The following is a 23,819-nucleotide window of genomic DNA, read 5'->3' on the forward strand; positions in this document are numbered from 1 at the left end:
TAAATTGTCCACTCTTATTACCAACATTGTTTATTTGGTAGGATAGGACAGCAAAATTAGGATACCCATGTGCAACAAGAATAAAATTACTCTAGAGAAAGTAACAATTATTTTGCTAAAAGTATTAAAAGGCGGCTCCTACACGAACGGTCAACAATCTCTAGCTCTCTCCTACCTATCTGCCCCTTCTTGTCTCCTTCCTACCCCTCCTTTATATATTCACCTGTCTCTGCTAAGATCCTTTGCAACTTGTACCTTCTTCTTCTCTACCAAAAACATAGGAAAATTTACAGAAATGGAGGTGGTGATACCAGCTTCAAGAATGGATTTCGACTTCAACCATTCGCGTCCTTCTTTGCCACACTTGAGTGCTCCTTCTACACCTAGACGTATTGGTGAGTACTACTTCAGTGCTCCATCAAGTCCAACACGCATGTCTGAGTTTTACCAGGACCTCAATGAGTTCTCAAGGATGAATGAAAGCTATGAAAGAAAAGGGAATGCGCCTTCCATGGTTCCTTTCGACTGGGAAGAAAAGCCTGGTACACCTAAGTTACCTAAGGGGAGTAGTGGCACCAAGGATGAGGATGATTTTGCTTTTGATTTTAGTGAAGACTTAGAGAAGGCTTCTCTCTCAGCTGATGTGCTCTTTGATGGTGGCAAAATCCGGCCTTTGAAGCCTCCACCTCGGCTTCAACTTGGCAATAAAGTTTATGAGTACACAAACCAGAAAAGCCCACTTTTGACTCCGAGGTCACCTAGATCACCAATATCACAAGGGAGGAAGATGGTTCTGGGTGCCTTTTCACCTAGAAGAAAGAAAGATACTGACCCATTTGCGAAGGCAGTAGAAAACACACGTAACCAAGCGGGACAAGAAAGAGGGCGAGAGAGAACTCCAGCCAAGTCATCCTCAAATTCAAGCCGCAAAGCAATAAGGTCGCTCTCTCCTATCAGGGTTGCTGAGGTTCCATGGGAAGAAGAAGAAGAAGAAGAAGAAGCAGCAGAAGAAGAAAAGGCACAACAAAGCACCAAACAATCCCCATTGAATTCAAAGGCATCAATTTCTGCTGCTACTTATTCTTCGTCTTCCTCTTCAAAGAGTTCTAAGAAATGGAGCCTAAAAGACTTTCTGTTGTTTCGGAGTGCATCTGAAGGGCGAGCAACAGACAAAGATCCATTCAGGAAGTACTCAGCTTTGTACAAGAGACATGAAGATACTAAGATAGCAAGCTTCCGGTCCACAGATAGTTCTGGTTCAGTGACCGGCGCCAAGAGAAGGGGACCAGTTTCAGCCCATGAGTTGCATTACACCACGAACAAAGCAGCATCAGAGGACTTGAAGAAGAAAACTTTCTTGCCATACAAACAGGGGATTCTAGGCCGACTGGCATTCAATCCCGCCATCCATGCACTCGCAAATGGCTTTGGAACACTTGCACGTTCATGAATCTAGACAGAATGTTAAGAACTTTTTTCCTATTTTTTGTTGTATAAAAATAATTTTTTTGTTCCCACAACTGTAGATTCTCAAATGAACTAAACGTCTGGTTCATAATTCTATTGTGCAGTGCAAAAACATACTGCATTCATGAAAATGTGAAGCTCACCAATATTTACTCTTTATACTAATCCTTGCAAGCATGACTGAATTGTCATTCCATAGGTATACACTATACAGTATACTAATACAGGTAACGAAGAACCTGACAACTCTGTTTTGCTCCAATAGTATGACATTATTAGATTTACAAGAGCAGTTAACGGAAACATACATGACCAAACCTTCTATTTCCTGCCTGTCATGTTTACAATCACCCCTATAATTTATTTAACTCGAATGTTTTCATTAAATCTGAAGGAATGAAGACACATTACTGATACATAGGCATCACCTAGGCCAGAAGGTAATATTATCAATTTGATAAAGATGATAATAAACTAAAAATAAAAGGTACATAAAAGACAAAAGTTGATGACTTACCTGTTAAACTATCATTAAAGAATTAAATGCCTACTAGGATAAGATAGACGGTGCTATCATAGAAAACTTTATTATAATTATAGTGGAAAAACAATATTTTAATATTGTATCTTATCAACTTTCTACGTGCTTAGACTACTTCCAACCATCTAGATAGTTAGAGATGTCATTACGTTACATTTGTCACAATTTTTTAAGCTATGTTATGGTTCAGAAGGGAAGCACCAGATATTAGATAGAGATGAAATCTTAGAAATAAAATTTACTGTTATACCTTTGAATCTTTTAAAGGATGCCATGTTAGAACTTAGAATAAAAATAATTGATTCACCAGAAGAATGGTCAACTTCTAGAAGTAGGAAGGCTAATTCAGCCGCCCAATTTGAGACCGGCATTGTTAATAAATTTTGCAATTCCTTCCACACCCCCTTCTTCCCACCCTAACAAATAAGATGACTATTAAACAGCGTAAAACTTGCTATATAAACGATTGGTCTTATAATACAATCAATGACTGTAGAGCTACAAATGCATGAGCAGCCTAAATCCACAAAGTGCCCATAGGGAGGACGGTTTCAACAGCACTTTTTCAAAATACAACTTTTTTAAATCACACTTTTCTCTATATTTCAAACAGCTCACTTTCAGAAATCTGAAAAATAAGCTATACTAATGGGCAGTTGGGCAGTTGGGCACTTAACTCGCTTAAATAGTAATGGCAGCTAAAATTCGACTGGTGTTTAAAGCGACTTCAACTACTTCAAAACCAAACATCATACATACCCAAAAAAATAAAAATAAAAATGCAGAAGCATAAGCACCATTCTGCTTCAGTCAGAAAACATACAAAACAATATCCACCAGGAGTTGCAACAATTAAGATTGGGAAATTTCACAACTAGAGAGAAGCTATCCTCATCATGTACAATCAAGGTTATGAAATTTCACAACTAGAGGAAAGCTATCCTCATCATGTACTATCGGACAACACCAAATATCCCAAAGAGAGAGATTCAATGAAAGCCCCATATCATGCCAAATTTAGAAATAAAGGTTTTTACATGCTTGCTTTGAACTTTACAACAATGTACGTATGAAATCAATCCACATGACCTAAAATATCCTAGATGATCTGCAAGGCAATTATAAGGCTCTGTAGAATTGCACTTCTAGCAATTGGACTCTGATCTGTCCATTCTAATGGAAAGTAATTTACTGAATAATTCAACATCATATCAAAGTAAAATCCAACTATGTATTAGGCATTCGAGTAAATATGCCATATAATTCACCAGGAACAATAATCTCTATCCGCTCATTTAAAATTAAAAGACAACACGTCTAAGCAGATTTCTTAAGTTTTCAGAACTACTATATATATCAAGATAAAGGTATTGCATGTGCATGTGGCTACCTCATGATCACCCAAACTTATAGCAGATCCAGAAGCTTTTATTGAAACCAACAAATTGATTGCTCTTGTCAGATGGCACTACAAACACTTGGCCAGTAAGCTTACAACATAAAATGCAAATGCCAAATATTCCAGAATAAAGTACCTTTTCACTAAGAGCTCAGTCAAAGTTATCGACTTTGATCGGATTAATCTCATCTGCAACATCAAAGTGTCCAACCAGTCGTGCAAAGAAAACCATTTGTTGTTCTAGTGTGAACTTAATGTTCTCAGCCTGCATACAATACTAGATCAAGCATACTGTTTGCCTATCATACAAATTTGTTGTTAGATAAACTTGTAATAATTTTTAATACCTTGCGGAAACCATGTTGTTCTCCTTCATACTCTACAAGGGCAACTGGTAGACCTTTTTCTTTCAATGCCTGGTAAATCTTACGAGCTTGATCAGGAGGTACAACCTGCAAAATTAAAAGAGATTTTCAAAACTCAACCTTGAAGGTTAATTATAATCAGAACTACCGTATTTAATCAAGAGGACTCCAGAATACTGTACTTGTATATCCAATGTTTTGTTATTCTTAAGGACAGAAAAGATTTAAGACAAAGAAAAAGCAAAGGGGAATCTGTTTACCTTGTCCTCCAATCCTTGGAATAAAATTATAGGGCAGGAAAACTTATCAACAAAATTGATCGGAGACCTCTCAAAGTAAGCCTTTTCATTTCCTGCAATCAGTTAACTGCTTAAACATAAATGACATAAATAAAATGAATGAATGAATATTTACCTATCAAAAATAAAATAAAAATGAATGAATATAATAAGGTGTCAAATGTCATCTTTTAACTTACCAACAAGATTATCACTATAACGAGATTTAAAGGTGCCAAATGTCATTTTTTAACTTACCAACAAGATTATCAATATAATGAGATTCAAACTTGTGAGTTTCTGCTCTCAACAAGCCTAAGTCAGCTACCTGTTCATAGAGCAAGATGACATTAAAAACCTGTCAATTTTCTATTTCTGCAGAGCAATTTCATATTTTTAATATCGCCTTATAAACCAATTTCCTTATTTTAAAATTCAAAATAGAAGGGAAAAAAAACACACACACACACTCATTAGACCCAAAAAAATAAATAATAATATTACATTCACAGAAGAGCCAAAGAAATTCTAAACAAATTATTAAAGCACTACATAGATTTGAATATTTCAAATTTCTTACCTTTACAACCAATCAAAAACAAAAATCTTACCCTTACTGATAAATTGCATATGGTAACATAACTACCACCCCAACTTATGAATGTGCATGAACCCAAGACTGCTTTCTATTAGCAGTTGGGAAGACAAGTCATGCAAGTTGAACTGTTGAAGCCAACTTTCTTTGGTTCAACATCACATGCCACCCTTCAACACAGTGTTTGATGCTCTCATTAGAATAGTCAATAATGGCTCTAAAGTTATATTCAGATCCAATAATTCATTGATATCACTAATTTTTTCCAGTGGAGACTGATTGCACAGTAAAGTGTGTGGGACTGTGTCTGTCTATCAGGTATATACAACTCACACACTCACACAAGATTTTAGTCCAAACACCACTGGCACAGTCAATGAAGATTTAACTAGAAGCAGAACAGAAATTATCTAGCTCCACCAAACCACTTTTATAAAGTGCAAGATATTGCTTCAAATGGTGTGTATGAGTACTATAGATCATCGAGAAAAGAAAAGAACAGAAGGATATGAAAAATGAATTATTATAGGCAAGGGAAAGAAATAATGTTGCAGTTTATTTATGGTCTACAGGTGCAGGTACTAGGTAGGACTTGGTTTCCAAAAGATAGCAGCAACCAAAATACACTTTTGGCCCTTAAATTTGGGGTTGTTTTCATTTTGGCCTTTAAAGTTTCAAAATTTTCATTTGGACCCTACATGTTTGATTCCATTTTCATATTAGCCCCGTAGTCCATTTTCGTTGGTAATCTGACCGTTTTCATTGTTGTAAGTAAAAAAACATATTATTGACAGTCAGATTACTAATAAAAATGGATAGTAGGGCCAATATGAAAACAAAATCAAACATGAAGAGCCAAAATCAAAAAATTTAAAACGTAAAAGACCAAAACGAAAACAAACCCAAAATTTAAGGGCTGAATGCATACATTAGTTGGATAGCAACAGTTCAGGTACTTGGGAATAATAAACATTTCAGATATGAGGTTCATTTCATATACAGATATTCTGGAAACTTATTTTATTGGTAGATAATTGTTCTCAAAATGACTAAAATTGAGGAATTCCCGAACCTTGAGCAAGGCTACATGAGGTTTTCTACCTCCATCTAAATGCCTTCTTTCTGAGAAGAATATAAACCAAAAACCCACGGAGAACCAAGCAGCTCCTTAATCGGACATTTATAGCATAAAGTAAGCAAACAAATCTTGTTACACTTTATATTTGATTGAATGGGGACACAGATACAGCTACAAACACCCCCCCCCCCCTTGTACTATCGGACAACACCAAATATCCCAAAGAGAGAGATTCAATGAAAGCCCCATATCATGCCAAATTTAGAAATAAAGGTTTTTACATGCTTGCTTTGAACTTTACAACAATGTACGTATGAAATCAATCCACATGACCTAAAATATCCTAGATGATCTGCAAGGCAATTATAAGGCTCTGTAGAATTGCACTTCTAGCAATTGGACTCTGATCTGTCCATTCTAATGGAAAGTAATTTACTGAATAATTCAACATCATATCAAAGTAAAATCCAACTATGTATTAGGCATTCGAGTAAATATGCCATATAATTCACCAGGAACAATAATCTCTATCCGCTCATTTAAAATTAAAAGACAACACGTCTAAGCAGATTTCTTAAGTTTTCAGAACTACTATATATATCAAGATAAAGGTATTGCATGTGCATGTGGCTACCTCATGATCACCCAAACTTATAGCAGATCCAGAAGCTTTTATTGAAACCAACAAATTGATTGCTCTTGTCAGATGGCACTACAAACACTTGGCCAGTAAGCTTACAACATAAAAAGCAAATGCCAAATATTCCAGAATAAAGTACCTTTTCACTAAGAGCTCAGTCAAAGTTATCGACTTTGATCGGATTAATCTCGTCTGCAACATCAAAGTGTCCAACCAGTCGTGCAAAGAAAACCATTTGTTGTTCTAGTGTGAACTTAATGTTCTCAGCCTGCATACAATACTAGATCAAGCATACTGTTTGCCTATCATACAAATTTGTTGTTAGATAAACTTGTAATAATTTTTAATACCTTGCGGAAACCATGTTGTTCACCTTCATACTCTACAAGGGCAACTGGTAGACCTTTTTCTTTCAATGCCTGGTAAATCTTACGAGCTTGATCAGGAGGTACAACCTGCAAAATTAAAAGAGATTTTCAAAACTCAACCTTGAAGGTTAATTATAATCAGAACTACCGTATTTAATCAAGAGGACTCCAGAATACTGTACTTGTATATCCAATGTTTTGTTATTCTTAAGGACAGAAAAGATTTAAGACAAAGAAAAAGCAAAGGGGAATCTGTTTACCTTGTCCTCCAATCCTTGGAATAAAATTATAGGGCAGGAAAACTTATCAACAAAATTGATCGGAGACCTCTCAAAGTAAGCCTTTTCATTTCCTGCAATCAGTTAACTGCTTAAACATAAATGACATAAATAAAATGAATGAATGAATATTTACCTATCAAAAATAAAATAAAAATGAATGAATATAATAAGGTGTCAAATGTCATCTTTTAACTTACCAACAAGATTATCACTATAACGAGATTTAAAGGTGCCAAATGTCATTTTTTAACTTACCAACAAGATTATCAATATAATGAGATTCAAACTTGTGAGTTTCTGCTCTCAACAAGCCTAAGTCAGCTACCTGTTCATAGAGCAAGATGACATTAAAAACCTGTCAATTTTCTATTTCTGCAGAGCAATTTCATATTTTTAATATCGCCTTATAAACCAATTTCCTTATTTTAAAATTCAAAATAGAAGGGAAAAAAAACACACACACACACTCATTAGACCCAAAAAAATAAATAATAATATTACATTCACAGAAGAGCCAAAGAAATTCTAAACAAATTATTAAAGCATGACATAGATTTGAATATTTCAAATTTCTTACCTTTACAACCAATCAAAAACAAAAATCTTACCCTTACTGATAAATTGCAGATGGTAACATAACTACCACCCCAACTTATGAATGTGCATGAACCCAAGACTGCTTTCTATTAGCAGTTGGGAAGACAAGTCATGCAAGTTGAACTGTTGAAGCCAACTTTCTTTGGTTCAACATCACATGCCACCCTTCAACACAGTGTTTGATGCTCTCATTAGAATAGTCAATAATGGCTCTAAAGTTATATTCAGATCCAATAATTCATTGATATCACTAATTTTTTCCAGTGGAGACTGATTGCACAGTAAAGTGTGTGGGACTGTGTCTGTCTATCAGGTATATACAACTCACACACTCACACAAGATTAAACCCGTGAAACCACCCCTGACTATTGATAAGTAGGCAGGAGATACCATTTAGTCCAAACACCACTGGCACAGTCAATGAAGATTTAACTAGAAGCAGACCAGAAATTATCTAGCTCCACCAAACCACTTTTATAAAGTGCAAGATATTGCTTCAAATGGTGTGGATGAGTACTATAGATCATCGAGAAAAGAAAAGAACAGAAGGATATGAAAAATGAATTATTATAGGCAAGGGAAAGAAATAATGTTGCAGTTTATTTATGGTCTACAGGTGCAGGTACTAGGTAGGACTTGGTTTCCAAAAGATAGCAGCAACCAAAATACACTTTTGGCCCTTAAATTTGGGGTTGTTTTCATTTTGGCCTTTAAAGTTTCAAAATTTTCATTTGGACCCTACATGTTTGATTCCATTTTCATATTAGACCCGTAGTCCATTTTCATTGGTAATCTGACCGTTTTCATTGTTGTAAGTAAAAAAACATATTATTGACAGTCAGATTACTAATAAAAATGGATAGTAGGGCCAATATGAAAACAAAATCAAACATGAAGAGCCAAAATCAAAAAATTTAAAACGTAAAAGACCAAAACGAAAACAAAATCAAACATGAAGAGCCAAAATCAAAAAATTTAAAACGTAAAAGACCAAAACGAAAACAAACCCAAAATTTAAGGGCTGAATGCATACATTAGTTGGATAGCAACAGTTCAGGTACTTGGGAATAATAAACATTTCAGATATGAGGTTCATTTCATATACAGATATTCTGGAAACTTATTTTATTGGTAGACAATTGTTCTCAAAATGACTAAAATTGAGGAATTCCCGAACCTTGAGCAAGGCTACATGAGGTTTTCTACCTCCATCTAAATGCCTTCTTTCTGAGAAGAATATAAACCAAAAACCCACGGAGAACCATCCCCCCCCCCCCAAACAACATGGGCAACAAAGTCATTTCCTTGCACAGAAACACTATTTATTTACCATACACCCTCATAAGCACATCTTGAACAGAAGTGCATTCTGTTACTCTTAAGAAATAAGAAACATAATATGGACATCCTTCAGTAGAAACTTACAGCAATGCATCACAAACTAAACCAAAGAGTTGAATCAAGAGCTGTATTAAGTATTAACCATTAGCAAAATCCTGCTAATGGCTGCTTTCAAAAACTACATAAGAAACCATATCACAATTCACCAATGTAACACTTACACCATACAATGAAGCTCCTGCCTTAAACGTTTCTTTAAAAGCAAGAGCAGCTAAGGTTGTATATCCACCAGCAGAACCCCCAGTGATACATAGCCGTTCCCCATCTACCTTTCCTGAGTCCACCTAAATAAAATAGGTATGGTATCATGCATTGACAGCGTATACATCAATGACAATCTGAATAGGAAACTAATGAAAAGAACGCAATTACCAAAAATTTAGCACAACTACAACAGTCATTGACGTCAACAATTCCCCAACGCCCCAAAAGCCGATCTCGATATTCTCTGCCATAGCCTTCAATACAATGTCCATGCATTAATAAAATGAACAGATATAAATTAAAATGCATTGCTTCAATAGGTGAAACTGATTGCAACAAAGCCTAAGCATACTTGTTAAACAGAAAAAATTGAAAGATTTAGCAGGATTGCCTCAACCTAAAGTTAAAATTAATGAATTAGAATCTGTATAACAAATTCCATCAATGATTGGCAGTGAGATAATCTAAATCTGGAATTCAAAGTTTAATTATGATAGATTAAAGACAAACCAGTGCTTCCACCATAGTTGACGTCAACAAATGCCCAACCTCGACTAGTCCAGTACTGAATACTCAGATTTAACATTCCACGCGTTTCAGCTGTGGGGCCTCCTGCAATATTTCATATGACATTTATGCTATTACAAAACCTAGTTGATGAAATTTCAAGAGCCCCTTCTCAAGAATTTTCTACTACTTTATTCTTACTGATATAACTGAAAGAATCTAAGTTCAGTTGCACACACATTTAATTGCAGAAGCCAAAAGCAATATAATCATATGAAATTTTACTAACAACAAATCACTACATCAAGAGTCTTACCAAGATAAGATCCAGATTAATAACTATTGTAAACATGTCTCTATGTATGCAACTCCAAATAAAAAGCTTTGAAACATGCGCATGTCTTGAAACAGTATTCATCAGATGGCCTACTTCATACTCTCTCAAGCTGTTTTATCTTCATTTACAATATTACAATACAAGTACTACCCCTGAAATAAAAATAAACAACCTGGATCTGATTGGATATTGTATAAGTATGCGTGTGTGTGTGTGTGTGTGTGTGTACTAATTCCAAATAAAAGGATCAGCTATCTGGGATTAGCACGCCTAAAAGGCTTTATAAATTGGGAAGTGATGCAGCACAAATTCTCAAAGCAGATTGAGAATCAACAAGAACAGAAAAATAAAAAATAGGACCTAGGAATCAGCACTTAGGATTGCCTAGAGTCAGCACCCAAGGAATCAACACTAAGGCATTGAAAAAATTCCAAAAGAAATTTCATTCATCATAAACTTGTCTCCATAGGAATACAATAGTACGTCTATATAAACTGCTATGCTAAATCCTAACCAAATTGACGTGGGTCAAAGCCCAATTATTAAATTAAAAAAATAACGTTAACTCAAAGCCCAATTAATGACCTAATTAACTAATAAGACATAAAATAAAATCCATGGATTGATACTAAAAAATCCAATTCACTTATAAAATTAAATAAAACTAAATTAAAATAAAATTTTCTTCGTGTTAACTGCATTAGGAAGTGTAGATTTTTGTAGCAAGGGAAATGGCCCCATATTTTACATGCTTCTGTTGAGTGGAAAATCAGAAATCATGAATAACTGGCCAATCCTGCTCATAAAAGATTAACCATAACTTACCATGGCTTTTCAATAACAATGGGGGCTTTTCTCCCTGACTGCCTTGATACACGGGATTCGTTGGTGGATAAAAGAATGCATAGGCATTTTGACCAGGCACTTCCGTTGGGAATTCAATTAACTCAGGCAAGCTAAAGTAGGACTTGTATTTTAAACTATCAGGTGAAGAACTCCAAATAATCTCAAATTCAACTGCCTTAGATTTATGTTCATCTAGAATCACCTGAAAGATAAAAAGTGAATGTTAGAAGACATGAAACAAAAATAAATTATTTGAATCTCTTAACAATAGCCTTTGCCTATATTTGTTGATCTTAAATAGCAGAATCTGCAATACAAGGGTGGTAAAAGGAGACAGTACTTTTGCTACTGATGATGGATTTACAGCAGATGCTCCCTCCACATACAGGCAATGATTTCCTGAAGTCTGCATACACAAATAGGCACATCGCACAACCATCATCAAGACACCTTAACAAGCACAGCATTATAATGAGGATAAGGATTTAGGAAGTACAATATTATCTATATCTGTGAAAGGAATATCAAGCAGAGATAACGAGCCTTGAACATAATCAAGAATTCCAAGATATGACCTCCCATTCTGCCTGCATGTACAATTTTTTTATTACGATAACAAAAACAAATAGAATTATCACAAATAACAAGCAAAAGTAAGATAAATACATACAACAATGAACTAGGAGCTTTGTCAGGTATACCTGTAGCTACAAGCAATTAAATTTTTCTTTTCATTCCTCTGAATGAATTCATAAGAATTCAAGCCAAATACCCATAGAGGTCCGGAAAATTCAGCATCCACGGTATAAACAGCTACTACCTCATTCTCAGACTCAATCTGCTACCCAGGAAAAAAGTCCAAGTAATCAATTCCACATGACGCCAAATAAGTTATGCGTGACCAAAAAACAAGTTCAAGCAGTGCCAATGGTGCATGAGGAAACACTATGTCTAAGAGATTCCAGATATATATAAATTACAAGAGTCTCTCATGTGAATACAGATGGGAATTAAAAGCATCAATTAGGTTACAATATTCATTATGAATGAGATGCAAAAATCACCAGACTTTGCTTTGCCAGGAAAGCTCATAAATGCATATGCATTGCCTAAGTATTTTCTGGTCACACCATAAACATATGCAAGTTTTATCTTCTCAATGTTTTCAGTGTATGATTTGGCTGTTTTAACTCTTTTTTTCTTTTCTTTTCCCAGATAACTTGGCAGTACCATCAAGCCCATCATGTGAGTTCCGCTGATGGGACTGCTGGATTGGAAGTTGCAAGTTGAAAGAAAAAACTTGCTACAATAAGGAGGCCCTCAAGTTTCTACTAATTAGTTTCTGAAATAGTGGAGACTGTGCAAGCAGATTCAAAGTCTCAGATTTCAGAAATCCAATGCATAAATAGAATTAGAGTTAATTCCAATCAACAATGAACAATAGCCCAATAAATTTATAGGAAGCTATACATTGTCGAACCATTTGATATTTCAACTTCAGTAGTGCACAATACCAGGCAAATAAAATCTAACAAACAATTTCAGATACCCTTATTTAATTGTCTACCTAATAATACTATATGAATTTATGTTGCCTTTACATCTGGGAAGCCCACTTTTCATGATACAACTAACATAAAATACAACTCCATGGTATTGAAATTTTGAAAAAAGCAGTTTCTAAGCAACATAGGCTTATGTAAATTTGACATGAACTGACAGCAAGCGGCAATCATTTGACACAATTAACAACATATAATGCGGTCAAGCCAATAAATTCTAATAATCAAAGAAGTTCCCTAAACTTTCAAATGATAAAGAACAATGGAGTTGTTAACTTATAAAAACCAAAGATAATGCCAAAATTACAAACTATTTTGCCAAGCATAACAAACTGGAATATCAGCATTCTGTGTACATGAAGAAGATATGACCTTAAAATATTTACTGGATAATGGAACAACACATGAACTAGGTAACCTCATTATTATTTAATGTGAATAGTTTACCCATTTGTAGATATTCCAAAACCCATTTTTTCTATCAGTAATAAAAAATAGTTCACCTGCACAAATTCAAATGAAATATATTATTTTAAGAAATGATGCAACAAAAAGTTTAGAACTCCAACAGAAAATAGTTACATTAGAACAGATTTCATAGCAACCATTGAGCATGTAATTATGAATCATCATTTTCTGAAAAACCCACCCGAGACTTCAGAAAAATAATGAATTAGCCTATCATACTAGAATCCAAAGGAGCAGAAGAGGAGCTTAAGGGTATTCCATGGGGGGGGGGGGGAGAGAGGTGGGTTGCTATACCCTAGAAAATGGAAGAATAAGAGAAAAACATCCAAAAGGAATTCCATAGAACAAAGTAAGAGCTAAGAATTTGTCGTAGAATGAGAAATTAAATATTGATGTCATAGGATTGATGACAAGAATTGTGAGCTTATCAACAGCAATCCAAATTTGAATTTTGATGAATATTGTCCATCCATGCAATTACACTCCATATTGACCCACACTTCCACATCATGAATGATCCAAAACCACACAATTCATCAAATAGATTGTAGGGGATAACTTCAAAAGGCTACTGATCTGACCACAATTTTCAAAACAAAAATGGAATTTTTTTTGGCAAGAAAAGATAAGGCAAATACAACCTTCCCCTATTAGTAGAGAATTTGAGGAGTTCATTTGTTAAACATTTAATAACTTCACCATGAAGTTTTGTATTTAATTTTGATCATCAACCAAGAAGATTAACAAAATACCATCAGGGGACCACTTGGGTTCAGTTGGGGACTCCACAAGCGTAGAATCAGAGCCAGCAACACAGATGCGTTTGTAGACCTCTCTACATGACAATATAAGGAAAATTAACTCTACTAACCAAATGTTAATAACATTTATGTTAATCTTATCAGGAAAAAAAAAAAGCTTCAGAAATAACAGATTGTGGTGTCGTTAAAACCAAGTAACTAATAAGTAGGAAGAGTGTGTAGGAATGAGAATTACAGCAGAAGGGCCTAACCGACTAACATGTACGAAAAACAGAGTCTAGCATGCCAATACATAACTGGGGGAAAATAAAGGTGCTTGGCTATACACACACACACACACAAAGGTTTAATTACATACACGAAGGTTTGACACTAACCATAGAGTCCAATTCACTTCTACAAACAAAAGGATTAAAATGCATATACATAATCGTTCTATAATAGGAAGTTGAAACCACTTCTAATGATATTTGTTAGAATCACTCGAGTGATTAAATTCATCATTTTCTATTAGCTAAAGCTTTTTGGGCAAGTGGTAGTTTTTATTTTGATAAGTTGGGACAAGTTATAGTTTATCATGGTATCAAAGCAAATAGTCCAAAGTTCAAATCCAATCTCCACCCAACCTCCCATTTAAAAGTTAAAAATTTCACGAGTTTGACCCTACTTATTGAGGGAGGAGTCTAGGCGCACACATAAGGTGAAGAGTTAGAATAATGGTTATGTGATTAAATTCGCCCTTTCCCCACTAGCTTAAATTTTTGGGACAAGTGATGATAGTTTATCAATATTCAATAATGTCAGTTGATGACATATATTTTTGCCTTCACAGATCTCATGACTTGTGCATGACAACAAACATGCGGAAGTCAAGCCACAACAGGGCAGCACCAATCTCCCTGCTCCCCTGGCAGCAGGTGACAGTAAGTCACACAAAGTCTGAGATATTTGATACCTAATAACATACTTCTTGGTAAGAAATAGATACTAAAACTTGAGCTATCAGCTCATTAAAATGGAATTCTGCTTACCCAGTTTCAGAAATATATCCAACCCAGAGTTCTGTTCTATCCCATGGCATGTTAGGGTGACTCCATTCAATCCATGCTATTTTTTCACCCTTCGAGTCCAAACGTGGGAAAGCGTAGAAGTCATTTCCACCAATTAATACTTCTGGCTCTGCATATATTATGATCCAAGCAGGAGAAAATGAACATCAAATATTGACAACAATAGATAATTGAAAGACCAAATGACAATCTGCAAAGCACATAATCTGCAGATTCAAAATGTGTGCGCGCACATGCATAAACCATCATTTGCTTACAAATTCTTACCCTGAATATCCTTGTTGCCAAGCCCTATTGCTACAATTGTCGTGGTCGGATTCAATTTACTTTCACGACGATCTGCCAAGTAATAATGAGCACACATTGATGAAATAGACCAACAGTAACAGTATACAAGACCAACAGCACATCAAAAACATTAAATATACCTTCCTGCACAGTGACATAACGATTAAAGCGTGCATCAAAGACTCCATCTGCATAGCTTACTACTGGTTCGCCGTAGTCCGGGGTAACTGGTACAGGAGAAGAACCTGCTTGCCACCAAATACTTATATCAGTACTAGCTAGGAGTAAAAACATTTATTAGCAGATAGTGTGTATGTGTGTGTGTATATATATATATATATATATATGCATCTTTGGAAAGCGAAATAACAGTATAAGCTTAGCTATATAAGCTACCTTTAGAATCCAAAGACTGCTTGTAGAGCCTTTGGTCCTTGTAGTTGGAGAAAACGACAGTGTCACCAAAAACACGGAAAGCGCCACCGCCATATTCCTGAGCCAAAGTCCGAACTCCAAACTCCTTCGGCGTTATATCCACCGGTTCTTCCCCAGCTTTCTCCGCCTCCCTCACAAGAACCGATCGCCTGAGTTACACAAAAACACAAACACGTTACGATCGCAACAACAACAAAGACCAATTGTTTTTTTTTTTTGTTTTGGTTTGATGGAATTCTGCTTACCCAGTTTCAGAAATATATCCAACCCAGAGTTCTGTTCTATCCCATGGCATGTTAGGGTGACTCCATTCAATCCATGCTATTTTTTCACCCTTCGAGTCCAAACGTGGGAAAGCGTAGAAGTCATTTCCACCAATTAATACTTCTGGCTCTGCATATATTATGATCCAAGCAGGAGAAAATGAACATCAAATATTGACAACAATAGATAATTGAAAGACCAAATGACAATCTGCAAAGCACATAATCTGCAGATTCAAAATGTGTGCGCGCACATGCATAAACCATCATTTGCTTACAAATTCTTACCCTGAATATCCTTGTTGCCAAGCCCTATTGCTACAATAGTCGTGGTCGGATTCAATTTATTTTCACGACGATCTGCCAAGTAATAACGAGCACACGTTGATGAAATAGACCAACAGTAACAGTATACAAGACCAACAGCACATCAAAAACATTAAATATACCTTCCTGCACAGTGACATAACGATTAAAGCGTGCATCAAAGACTCCATCTGCATAGCTTACTACTGGTTCGCCGTAGTCCGGGGTAACTGGTACAGGAGAAGAACCTGCTTGCCACCAAATACTTATATCAGTACTAGCTAGGAGTAAAAACATTTATTAGCAGATAGTGTGTATGTGTGTGTGTATATATATATATATATATATATGCATCTTTGGAAAGCGAAATAACAGTATAAGCTTAGCTATATAAGCTACCTTTAGAATCCAAAGACTGCTTGTAGAGCCTTTGGTCCTTGTAGTTGGAGAAAACGACAGTGTCACCAAAAACACGGAAAGCGCCACCGCCATATTCCTGAGCCAAAGTCCGAACTCCAAACTCCTTCGGCGTTATATCCACCGGTTCTTCCCCAGCTTTCTCCGCCTCCCTCACAAGAACCGATCGCCTGAGTTACACAAAAACACAAACACGTTACGATCGCAACAACAACAAAGACCAATTGTTTTTTTTTTTTGTTTTGGTTTGAGTGTGCGGACGGACCCTGATTCGGTGGGGCGAGACTCGAGCCAGATGAGGCGGCCGAGGGAGTCAACGGCGGTGCCGCCGAGCCGTTTGGAGGAGCCGGAAACGACGTCGGATGTGATCGGCGACTTCCACGATCCATAAGGAGCGGCGGTTTTGGAAAGTTGAGAAGAAGAGGACATTGTATTTGTTGGAGTGGAGATAGCAGAGATGAGCGTTCGAGCGATGTGAATTGACTTGGAGTTGGAATCGAGTGCGAAAGAAGAATGATGAAAGGAGCGAGTGAGAGGCAATATAAAAGAGAGTGCCATATACTGTACTACAATTTTTTATCCCCTCTTTTTTTTTTTGTTTTTAGTTCGTTTCTATAGGATAAAGTCTGAGCAATAATTCCATTTGTCAAGACTTTCCACTTGATGATATTTGAAGAATCTGAGAGAATACCTCCTCAGTCCTCACTGGTTTGAAAATTGAAAATCCTCGTAAACGACCTGTCGTGGTGTCGTTTTATGCTCTAGTGCTCTGGAGGAAACATGCCAGCAATATTAAAATAAATAAGTAATAAATTCCATAATTCCCTCCTCTAATTGCGGATTGCTAGGTTCTAAAAGTTTAAAACAATTGGTAAACCGTAAGTACATAGTTGTCTAGATATAAATTCCTAGAGTCTATAGGATATATTAGACAATGATCAAGATCATGCATGTTAAAATACAAGAAAAAGGTTCAAGAATTTGAAACATGCTTGGCTCGACCGATTGAAAGCCAGATTATGCATAATTTAATTAAGGTCCAACAGTCCATTAAGCCCATTAAGTGATTAGAGTTTTAGATCTAATTCTCCTCGTATTTAAAGGAAACCCTAAAACACATTTTGAAAATACTTTAAAGGTGCTCTTGTGAGATCTAAATGGTACTGTGTCTTCTCCTTTTAAAGTCACTACAGGAATTTCATCTACACATTATTAGAACCAGTAAATCTAAAGTTGCTGCATCAAAATCATACATAGCTGATGATTTAAAATTTTGAGTGAGATCTCAGAGTCACAAAATGTCTGTATTTATGGTCACAAGTGTGGATGTTTGTGTTTTTCAAATTCAGATAAAAGAGGTTGTGGATTCGAAGCTGTGTGTGATCATGTAAGTAAGTACTACAAGTGGTAGCTTTAGATTTAGGGAAAAATCTATTGTAAACACTTTCATTTTATCATAGTGAATTTGTTGCCTTGAAAATAGTTTAAGTTAAATCCTTCTTAGATTTTTTACCTTGAAATTAGACGGTTTCATTAGTTTTCCCGAGTCATCATATCGCTTGTCTTCTCTACTTTTCCGCACTTAGTGATTTTTTTTTTTTTTTTTTGGAGAAAGAAAAACTGAAATATTATTAAGAAATAGAAGCCAAATTGACAAGATAAAAGGACAAAACTAGGTACATCTTCCATCCGCCCTTAGTGATATGATTGTATGTGTTTAACATAAATCTAAATAATAAACCTAAGTAACAACTTGGTTAATTAATTAGGTTAAACAATCTGACTACACAGTGATCTAAACGAACAAACACGGATGATTTTGTATAAAATCCTAAATTTTAAAAACTTTTAAATTAAAATCCTTTTTTTTTTTTGCATTATTTTAATTTGGTCATCTCATAATGCTGTTTTTTTTTTTTTTTAACAAGACTCGAAATATTTTTATTAAATGGGATAAAATGCAAAAAAAATGTCTTCTATGTTTCACTATAATTTATTTCAGTCTACTAACTTTATTTTTATTCATTTCACTCCTCTAAATTTTAAATTTATTCAATTAAGACATCCCTATCAACTTCTGTTAAATGTTGCAGTAAATTGTCCAATTTTTTTTTCCTTTAAATCTTTTAATTATAAATAATTTAATTAATTATTGGCAAATATTTTTTAGAATGAACAAAGTTTAGCTATAGACATGGTTGTAGTTAATGGCTACAACTTCATTCAATATTTTTTTATTGGATGTGAACTTTGAGAAATTCACAATTGGATTACAATTTCTTATTGGCATAAATGCACTTTTAGTCCCTACATTTTGACGTTTTTCCATTTTAGTCCCTACATTTTATTTTTTTCCACTTTTAGTCCCTAAAACCAATTAACGTGTTCCATTTTAGTCCTTTCCGTCAGTTAACCAACAGAAATAGTTGAGGTGGCAGCCGAGCAATTAAAATATTATAAAAATGTCACATCACCCATGACATATCAGCATATAAATTTAAAAAATTAATTTATTAATTTTAACAAAATTTAAAAACATAAAAATAAGTCAGAAAATCAAACCAAGAACACAAATTCAAAATTAAATCCATTGAATCAAATTAAACCCAAGAACATTGAATCAAATTAAACCCAAGAACATCCATCATCAGCCCACAACACAGATCTATACGAGCAGACCAACATTCCAACAAAAATTAAACATTTCACACATCATGCTTGATTCTTTAGAGAATCCCAATAGAGCACAAAATAATTACACTGCGAATCTAACAACTGAATCAATAAATGACACCCAGAAAGAAAACCCACCAAGCTGAAACACAAATCAAACCCAATTTTCCTTTTCTTTTTTTTTTTTTTTAAATCCCAGCATCAAAATTCCATGAACTTCATACTCAACACAAGAAATGGTTCCAGAGATTAGAATATCAGGAAACTTGTAGAGCTTGACTGAGTGATCAATGGATCCAAAAGCAAGGCAAGTGGAGTTGGGGCTAATGGCGACGGCGAGCAAACCCACAGCAAACAAAATCCATACCCATGGCGAGCAAACCCAGCAAGCAGAGCAAACTCACGACAAACCCACGGCGAGCAAACCCAGCAAGCAGAGCAAACCCACGACAGACCCACGGCAAGCAAACCCAACGAGCAAACCCACGACTGACCCACGGCGAGCAAACCCACTACAGACCCACGGCGAGGAAACCCACGACTAACCCATAGCGAGCAAACCCACGACGAGCAAATGACGAGCACCACTAATCCACGGCGAGCAAACCCACGACTAACCCACGACGAGCAAACCCACGATTGACCCACGACAAGCAAACCTACGACTGACCCATGGCGAGCAAACGACGAGCACCACTGATCCACGGCAAGCAAACCCACGACTGACCCATGACGAGCAAACCCACGACCGGCCAAAATCTTAACCCATTACACCCAAATCACAAGACCCACCATTAATCCATAGCCCCTCCAATCCACTGCCAAAAAATCGAGAGAGAGAGAGAGAGAGAGAGAGAGAGAGAGAAGAGAGTCCAAGAAAGAATAAACAAGAAAGAAGAGTGAGAGAAGAGGTAATTGATTTTCTGGTTGTGGTTGATGATGGATGTTATTGGGTTTAATTTTGAATTTGTGTTTGTACGCACCGATACCGAAACCCGTCTGACTGGGCCTCAAGTTGGGCTCACAACTTACTTGTATAGTGGGTTTGGATTTCCAACACTGGGTCGTTCTTCTCGCTGAGACCTAAGGCCCTTTCTTTTCTTTCCTCGTGGGTCTGAGTCACCTTCTATTTTTACTCACTCTGTTCTTATACTCTCCATACTGCGCACCATTTTTTTCCAACCCCCTTCTTCTCCAAACTTCCTGCATTTATAGGCCATAGTTTAGTGGAGAGGTCATAATTACTTGCCAACGAGTGCGACCGGCGGTCCACTATTATCGATCGTAAGTGGGTGGTCAGGTAGGAGTGGGAAATTTTGAGGGTGGCGTTGGAACTTGGTTCCTGTCTCCACGATAGTCCTCGGGAGCGGCGGCTCTCCGGGGCGAGGCCGGGTAGGTACAGTGCAGGTCTTCCCGTGAGTCAAATATCTACTCCATGGAAAGGTGTAGCCGAGAAACGATGAAGAAGCAAGGCTCGGGCTTGCCGTACGCGTGGCCCGGGGGTGGGCTGCCGGGTATAAAGGGATTGGCCTCATGGGCCATATACCCAGGCCAGGGCCCAAGGCCCAATGTAGGATATGACGCGGGGGCCGTACATCCGCAATAAGGAGAGTGATGACAATAGCATCGTCATGAGGGTGATGGACTCTCTCTGCATCCTCGTCCGTGAAAGTGATCACTTGCTCGTCCGTAGTCCCTGCACTCGGTGATCGTCCAGAGAGCTGAACGCTCTGCACTGCTTTCAAGTATGCTCTCTTTGACTTAGACGACTGTCTTGTAGAACTTCCCCCCAAAATGATTCTTATTTCTCCAAGCGGTGGCCGTGACGATTCTTCTACCTTGGCTTTCAATTTCTCGTCTCTGTGATCTCGTCCAAGGAAATTTTTCAACTTTCCTTGTCTGATGAGATTCTCAATCTGCTGCTTCAGATCGAAGCACTCGTCCGTGTCGTGCCCGTGATCTTTATGGAAGCGACAATACTTATTTCTATTACGCTTATTGGGATCTCCCTTCATCTTCTCTGGCCACTTTAAGGAAGGCTCATCTTTGATTTGCATGAGGACTTGCTCGAGTGGCACGCTCAAAGAAGTGTACTGTTGGTTCCTTGCTGACGGACCTGCCCTCTTTTCTCGGTCTTTCTTATCCTCCGTTCATCCCTTCTTTGGACGAGGACCCTGTTGGGAATGACAAGCAGGATTTGTTTCCATTCTCTCAGCACTCTTCCTCTTCTTAGCTATAATCGCATCTTCTACGTTCATGAAGTTTTGGGCTAAATTGACGAGTTCAGCCATGGACTGAGGTTCCTTCTCATAAAGTTTATGTATAAACAAATCAGAATTGACTCCATTATGAAAGGCTGCCAACAGTAGCTTATCATCTACCTCGTCCACGGTCAGGGCTTCCCTATTGAAGCGTGTGATGAAGGAACGCAAGCTTTCATTCTCCCCCTGTTCTATCGTTAACAGACTGGAAGTGGATCGTCTGTGACGCTGACCCCCTATGAAGTTATTAACAAACAACTTGCTTAATTCTCCAAAAAAACTTACTGAATTCAGGGGTAATTTGCTGAACCATACTCTAGCCGGACCCTTGAGAGTCGTAGGAAAGGCTCTGCACATTATTTCATCTGGAACTCCTTGAAGATGCATAGTGGTCTTGAAGGTAGCAATGTGATCAAAAGGATCTCGATTCCCATCGTATGAATCTAAAGAAGGCATTTTAAATTTCGGTGGTAGGGGATGGTCATTGATGGAGGCCGTAAAGGGAGAGTCAGTTCTATGAACCAGATCTTCTACTGGGTTTGCCCTCCTCATATTCTCCTTCATTTCGTCCATGGCCTTCTTCATCTGATCCATCTCTTTCTTCAAGTCAGATGCCCTTCGCGAAGTGGTATCCCTTGATTGACTCCCATGCTGAAAGTTCTCTCTGCCCTCTTGATCCTGAGTTTGCCCTTCTTCTTCATGCTCCTGATGCGTCTGCCTTCTTAAGTTAACCTCTCTTCGTAAGTCCTGATTCTGGCAAGTTAACTCCGCCATCGCAGCCGCCATAGAATGCATATGTTGGACAGACGGGGCCTGTATATCCGGTGCAGATTGTCGATCGCGATGAGGATTACTCGATGCGTCCCTACTCTGTTGAGGGCCTGGGCTAGTTGCCCTTGATCTAGTCCGAACCATTTCAAACCCTTTCACGAGAGAAAGAAATCGCAGAACTAAACATGTTCAAGAGCGACAAATACGTTTCCCACAGACGGCACCAACTGATAATTCTGGAAAATCAGTGGGTTGAAAATCTTCGGACTTCGACAATCTTAAGAGTTGAATCCTATAAAACCAAATTCAATCAGAGAAAAGACCGGTGGAGGCCGGCCTATGATCCTCCGATGATGAAATTAGTAGGCTGGAATAGAGAGGAAAATTTTCTAAGTGTTTATTCCCTTCTCCAAAATGAAAAATCAGAATCCCTTTACCTCTATGCGGAGTCGTGTTTATATAGTGTATGGAACGGTTATTTGCTCTGATAACCGTTCCTATTGTTGAGGAATTCACCAAAATCGGAGGTAACTTCCATAACTTTCGTGGAAGTTACTTCATCCGAACCAGTGCCTTATTACGAGCAATGTAGGTTTTGATCTATTGGTAAATCATGAATGCTTGGCTCATCCGTCCTTAACTAGAGGTGGACGAGCCTTAATTTTGGGACGGACGAGGCCTCGTCCGTCCTTATCCTGCTTATGACGGACGAGGCAATTTGGCTGTGTCCATACTTCTTTCTTTTTTCCTATAGACGAGCCATATGGACAATTTTTAAGGTGGTATTTTATAGCATCATCAGTATCAAATAGAAAAATAGTAATAGTTGAATCTAAATCAGATTTGAATCAGAAGAATTGTACTAGTCACAGAAATTACCGTTCGAATTTGAATCATATTGCAATTAGTATAATGGTAAGATTCCTTAAATTAAAAGAAAAAGAAATGTAATTAAAAAAAAATAGCCTAATATAACAAAGACTAGGATAATTGACACCCTAAATATTTGCCAATAATTAACCTACATCCCTTGGAGAGTGTTAATGGGCCTTCTCGAACTGTTGGAGTAGAAACCTAGAGATTAGGACACTACATAAGTAAGATACATAAACGGTCCCTTTGGATAGTAAGGCTGAGACGCCACTAAGACCCCCAAAGCTCTGTTACCAATGAGCTTGAACTTCCAATGTTCCTAGACAACCCCAAAGAGTGTAGAATGATAGTTTAAAATGGGTTTCGGGATGGACAATCAAGGACGTGGTTGCGTACTCTTCACTTTTCAGGTCTTGTTGGGGTAAAAAAAGAAAATTATTAATTTTTATTGTTTTTTTACAATTGTTAACGTGTATTAGAGCATCTCAAATAGGCTCTCTAATGCCTTTTTTGGGAATCAAACACAAAAAAAAACCCTCCAACAGTCTCTTCATCTTTTTCTTTTTTCTTTTTTCTTTATTTAATTTTTAGAGTTACTACAGTAGCTCTCTTGACCTGGAGAGCACTATAGCAACTTCAAATCATTTTTCTCTCTTAAAAAAATACTTCACCGAATAAAAAATAATTTTTTTTCTCTCTCTCATCCCTTTATCTCAACGGCTACAAAGTACAACAAAATACATTTTGAACAAACACAAAACAAAAA

At 36.9% G+C, this 23,819-nt stretch overlaps 4 protein-coding genes across 4 annotated transcripts; 1 reads left to right on the top strand and 3 right to left on the bottom strand.

Annotated features, from left to right (window-relative positions):
• Nucleotides 1–209: 209 nt before the first annotated feature.
• Nucleotides 210–1,626, top strand: LOC112029334 (uncharacterized). The gene has a single exon (XM_024062024.2). It carries the CDS (start codon nucleotides 296–298, stop codon nucleotides 1,448–1,450), a length of 1,155 nt encoding a protein of 384 aa, XP_023917792.2. The 5' UTR covers nucleotides 210–295; the 3' UTR covers nucleotides 1,451–1,626.
• A 1,593-nt stretch (nucleotides 1,627–3,219) lies between these two features.
• LOC112029356 (uncharacterized) lies at nucleotides 3,220–4,296 on the bottom strand. The gene is made up of 4 exons (XM_065762726.1): nucleotides 4,251–4,296; nucleotides 4,033–4,124; nucleotides 3,755–3,859; nucleotides 3,220–3,672 (listed from the first exon to the last, which is right to left on the bottom strand). The coding sequence occupies exons 1-4, from the start codon at nucleotides 4,294–4,296 to the stop codon at nucleotides 3,559–3,561; spliced, it is 357 nt and encodes a 118-aa protein (XP_065618798.1). The 3' UTR covers nucleotides 3,220–3,558.
• A 1,882-nt stretch (nucleotides 4,297–6,178) lies between these two features.
• On the bottom strand, nucleotides 6,179–17,068 carry LOC112029341 (uncharacterized). Its single transcript, XM_065762727.1, has 18 exons — nucleotides 16,741–17,068; nucleotides 16,458–16,645; nucleotides 16,202–16,306; nucleotides 16,041–16,112; nucleotides 15,735–15,882; nucleotides 13,688–13,770; nucleotides 12,915–12,970; nucleotides 11,607–11,743; nucleotides 11,402–11,492; nucleotides 11,246–11,311; nucleotides 10,885–11,107; nucleotides 9,726–9,827; nucleotides 9,384–9,469; nucleotides 9,173–9,295; nucleotides 7,268–7,337; nucleotides 6,992–7,083; nucleotides 6,714–6,818; nucleotides 6,179–6,631 (listed from the first exon to the last, which is right to left on the bottom strand). The coding sequence occupies exons 1-18, from the start codon at nucleotides 17,031–17,033 to the stop codon at nucleotides 6,518–6,520; spliced, it is 2,154 nt and encodes a 717-aa protein (XP_065618799.1). The 5' UTR covers nucleotides 17,034–17,068; the 3' UTR covers nucleotides 6,179–6,517.
• Nucleotides 17,069–21,298: 4,230 nt separating this feature from the next.
• On the bottom strand, nucleotides 21,299–22,324 carry LOC136062962 (uncharacterized). The gene has a single exon (XM_065762724.1). The coding sequence runs from the start codon at nucleotides 22,322–22,324 to the stop codon at nucleotides 21,299–21,301; it is 1,026 nt and encodes a 341-aa protein (XP_065618796.1).
• Nucleotides 22,325–23,819: the final 1,495 nt, after the last annotated feature.

This window comes from Quercus suber, unplaced genomic scaffold (genome assembly GCF_002906115.3).
Source record: "Quercus suber isolate HL8 unplaced genomic scaffold, Cork oak 2.0 scaffold_471, whole genome shotgun sequence".
NCBI classification, from domain to species: domain Eukaryota; kingdom Viridiplantae; phylum Streptophyta; class Magnoliopsida; order Fagales; family Fagaceae; genus Quercus; species Quercus suber.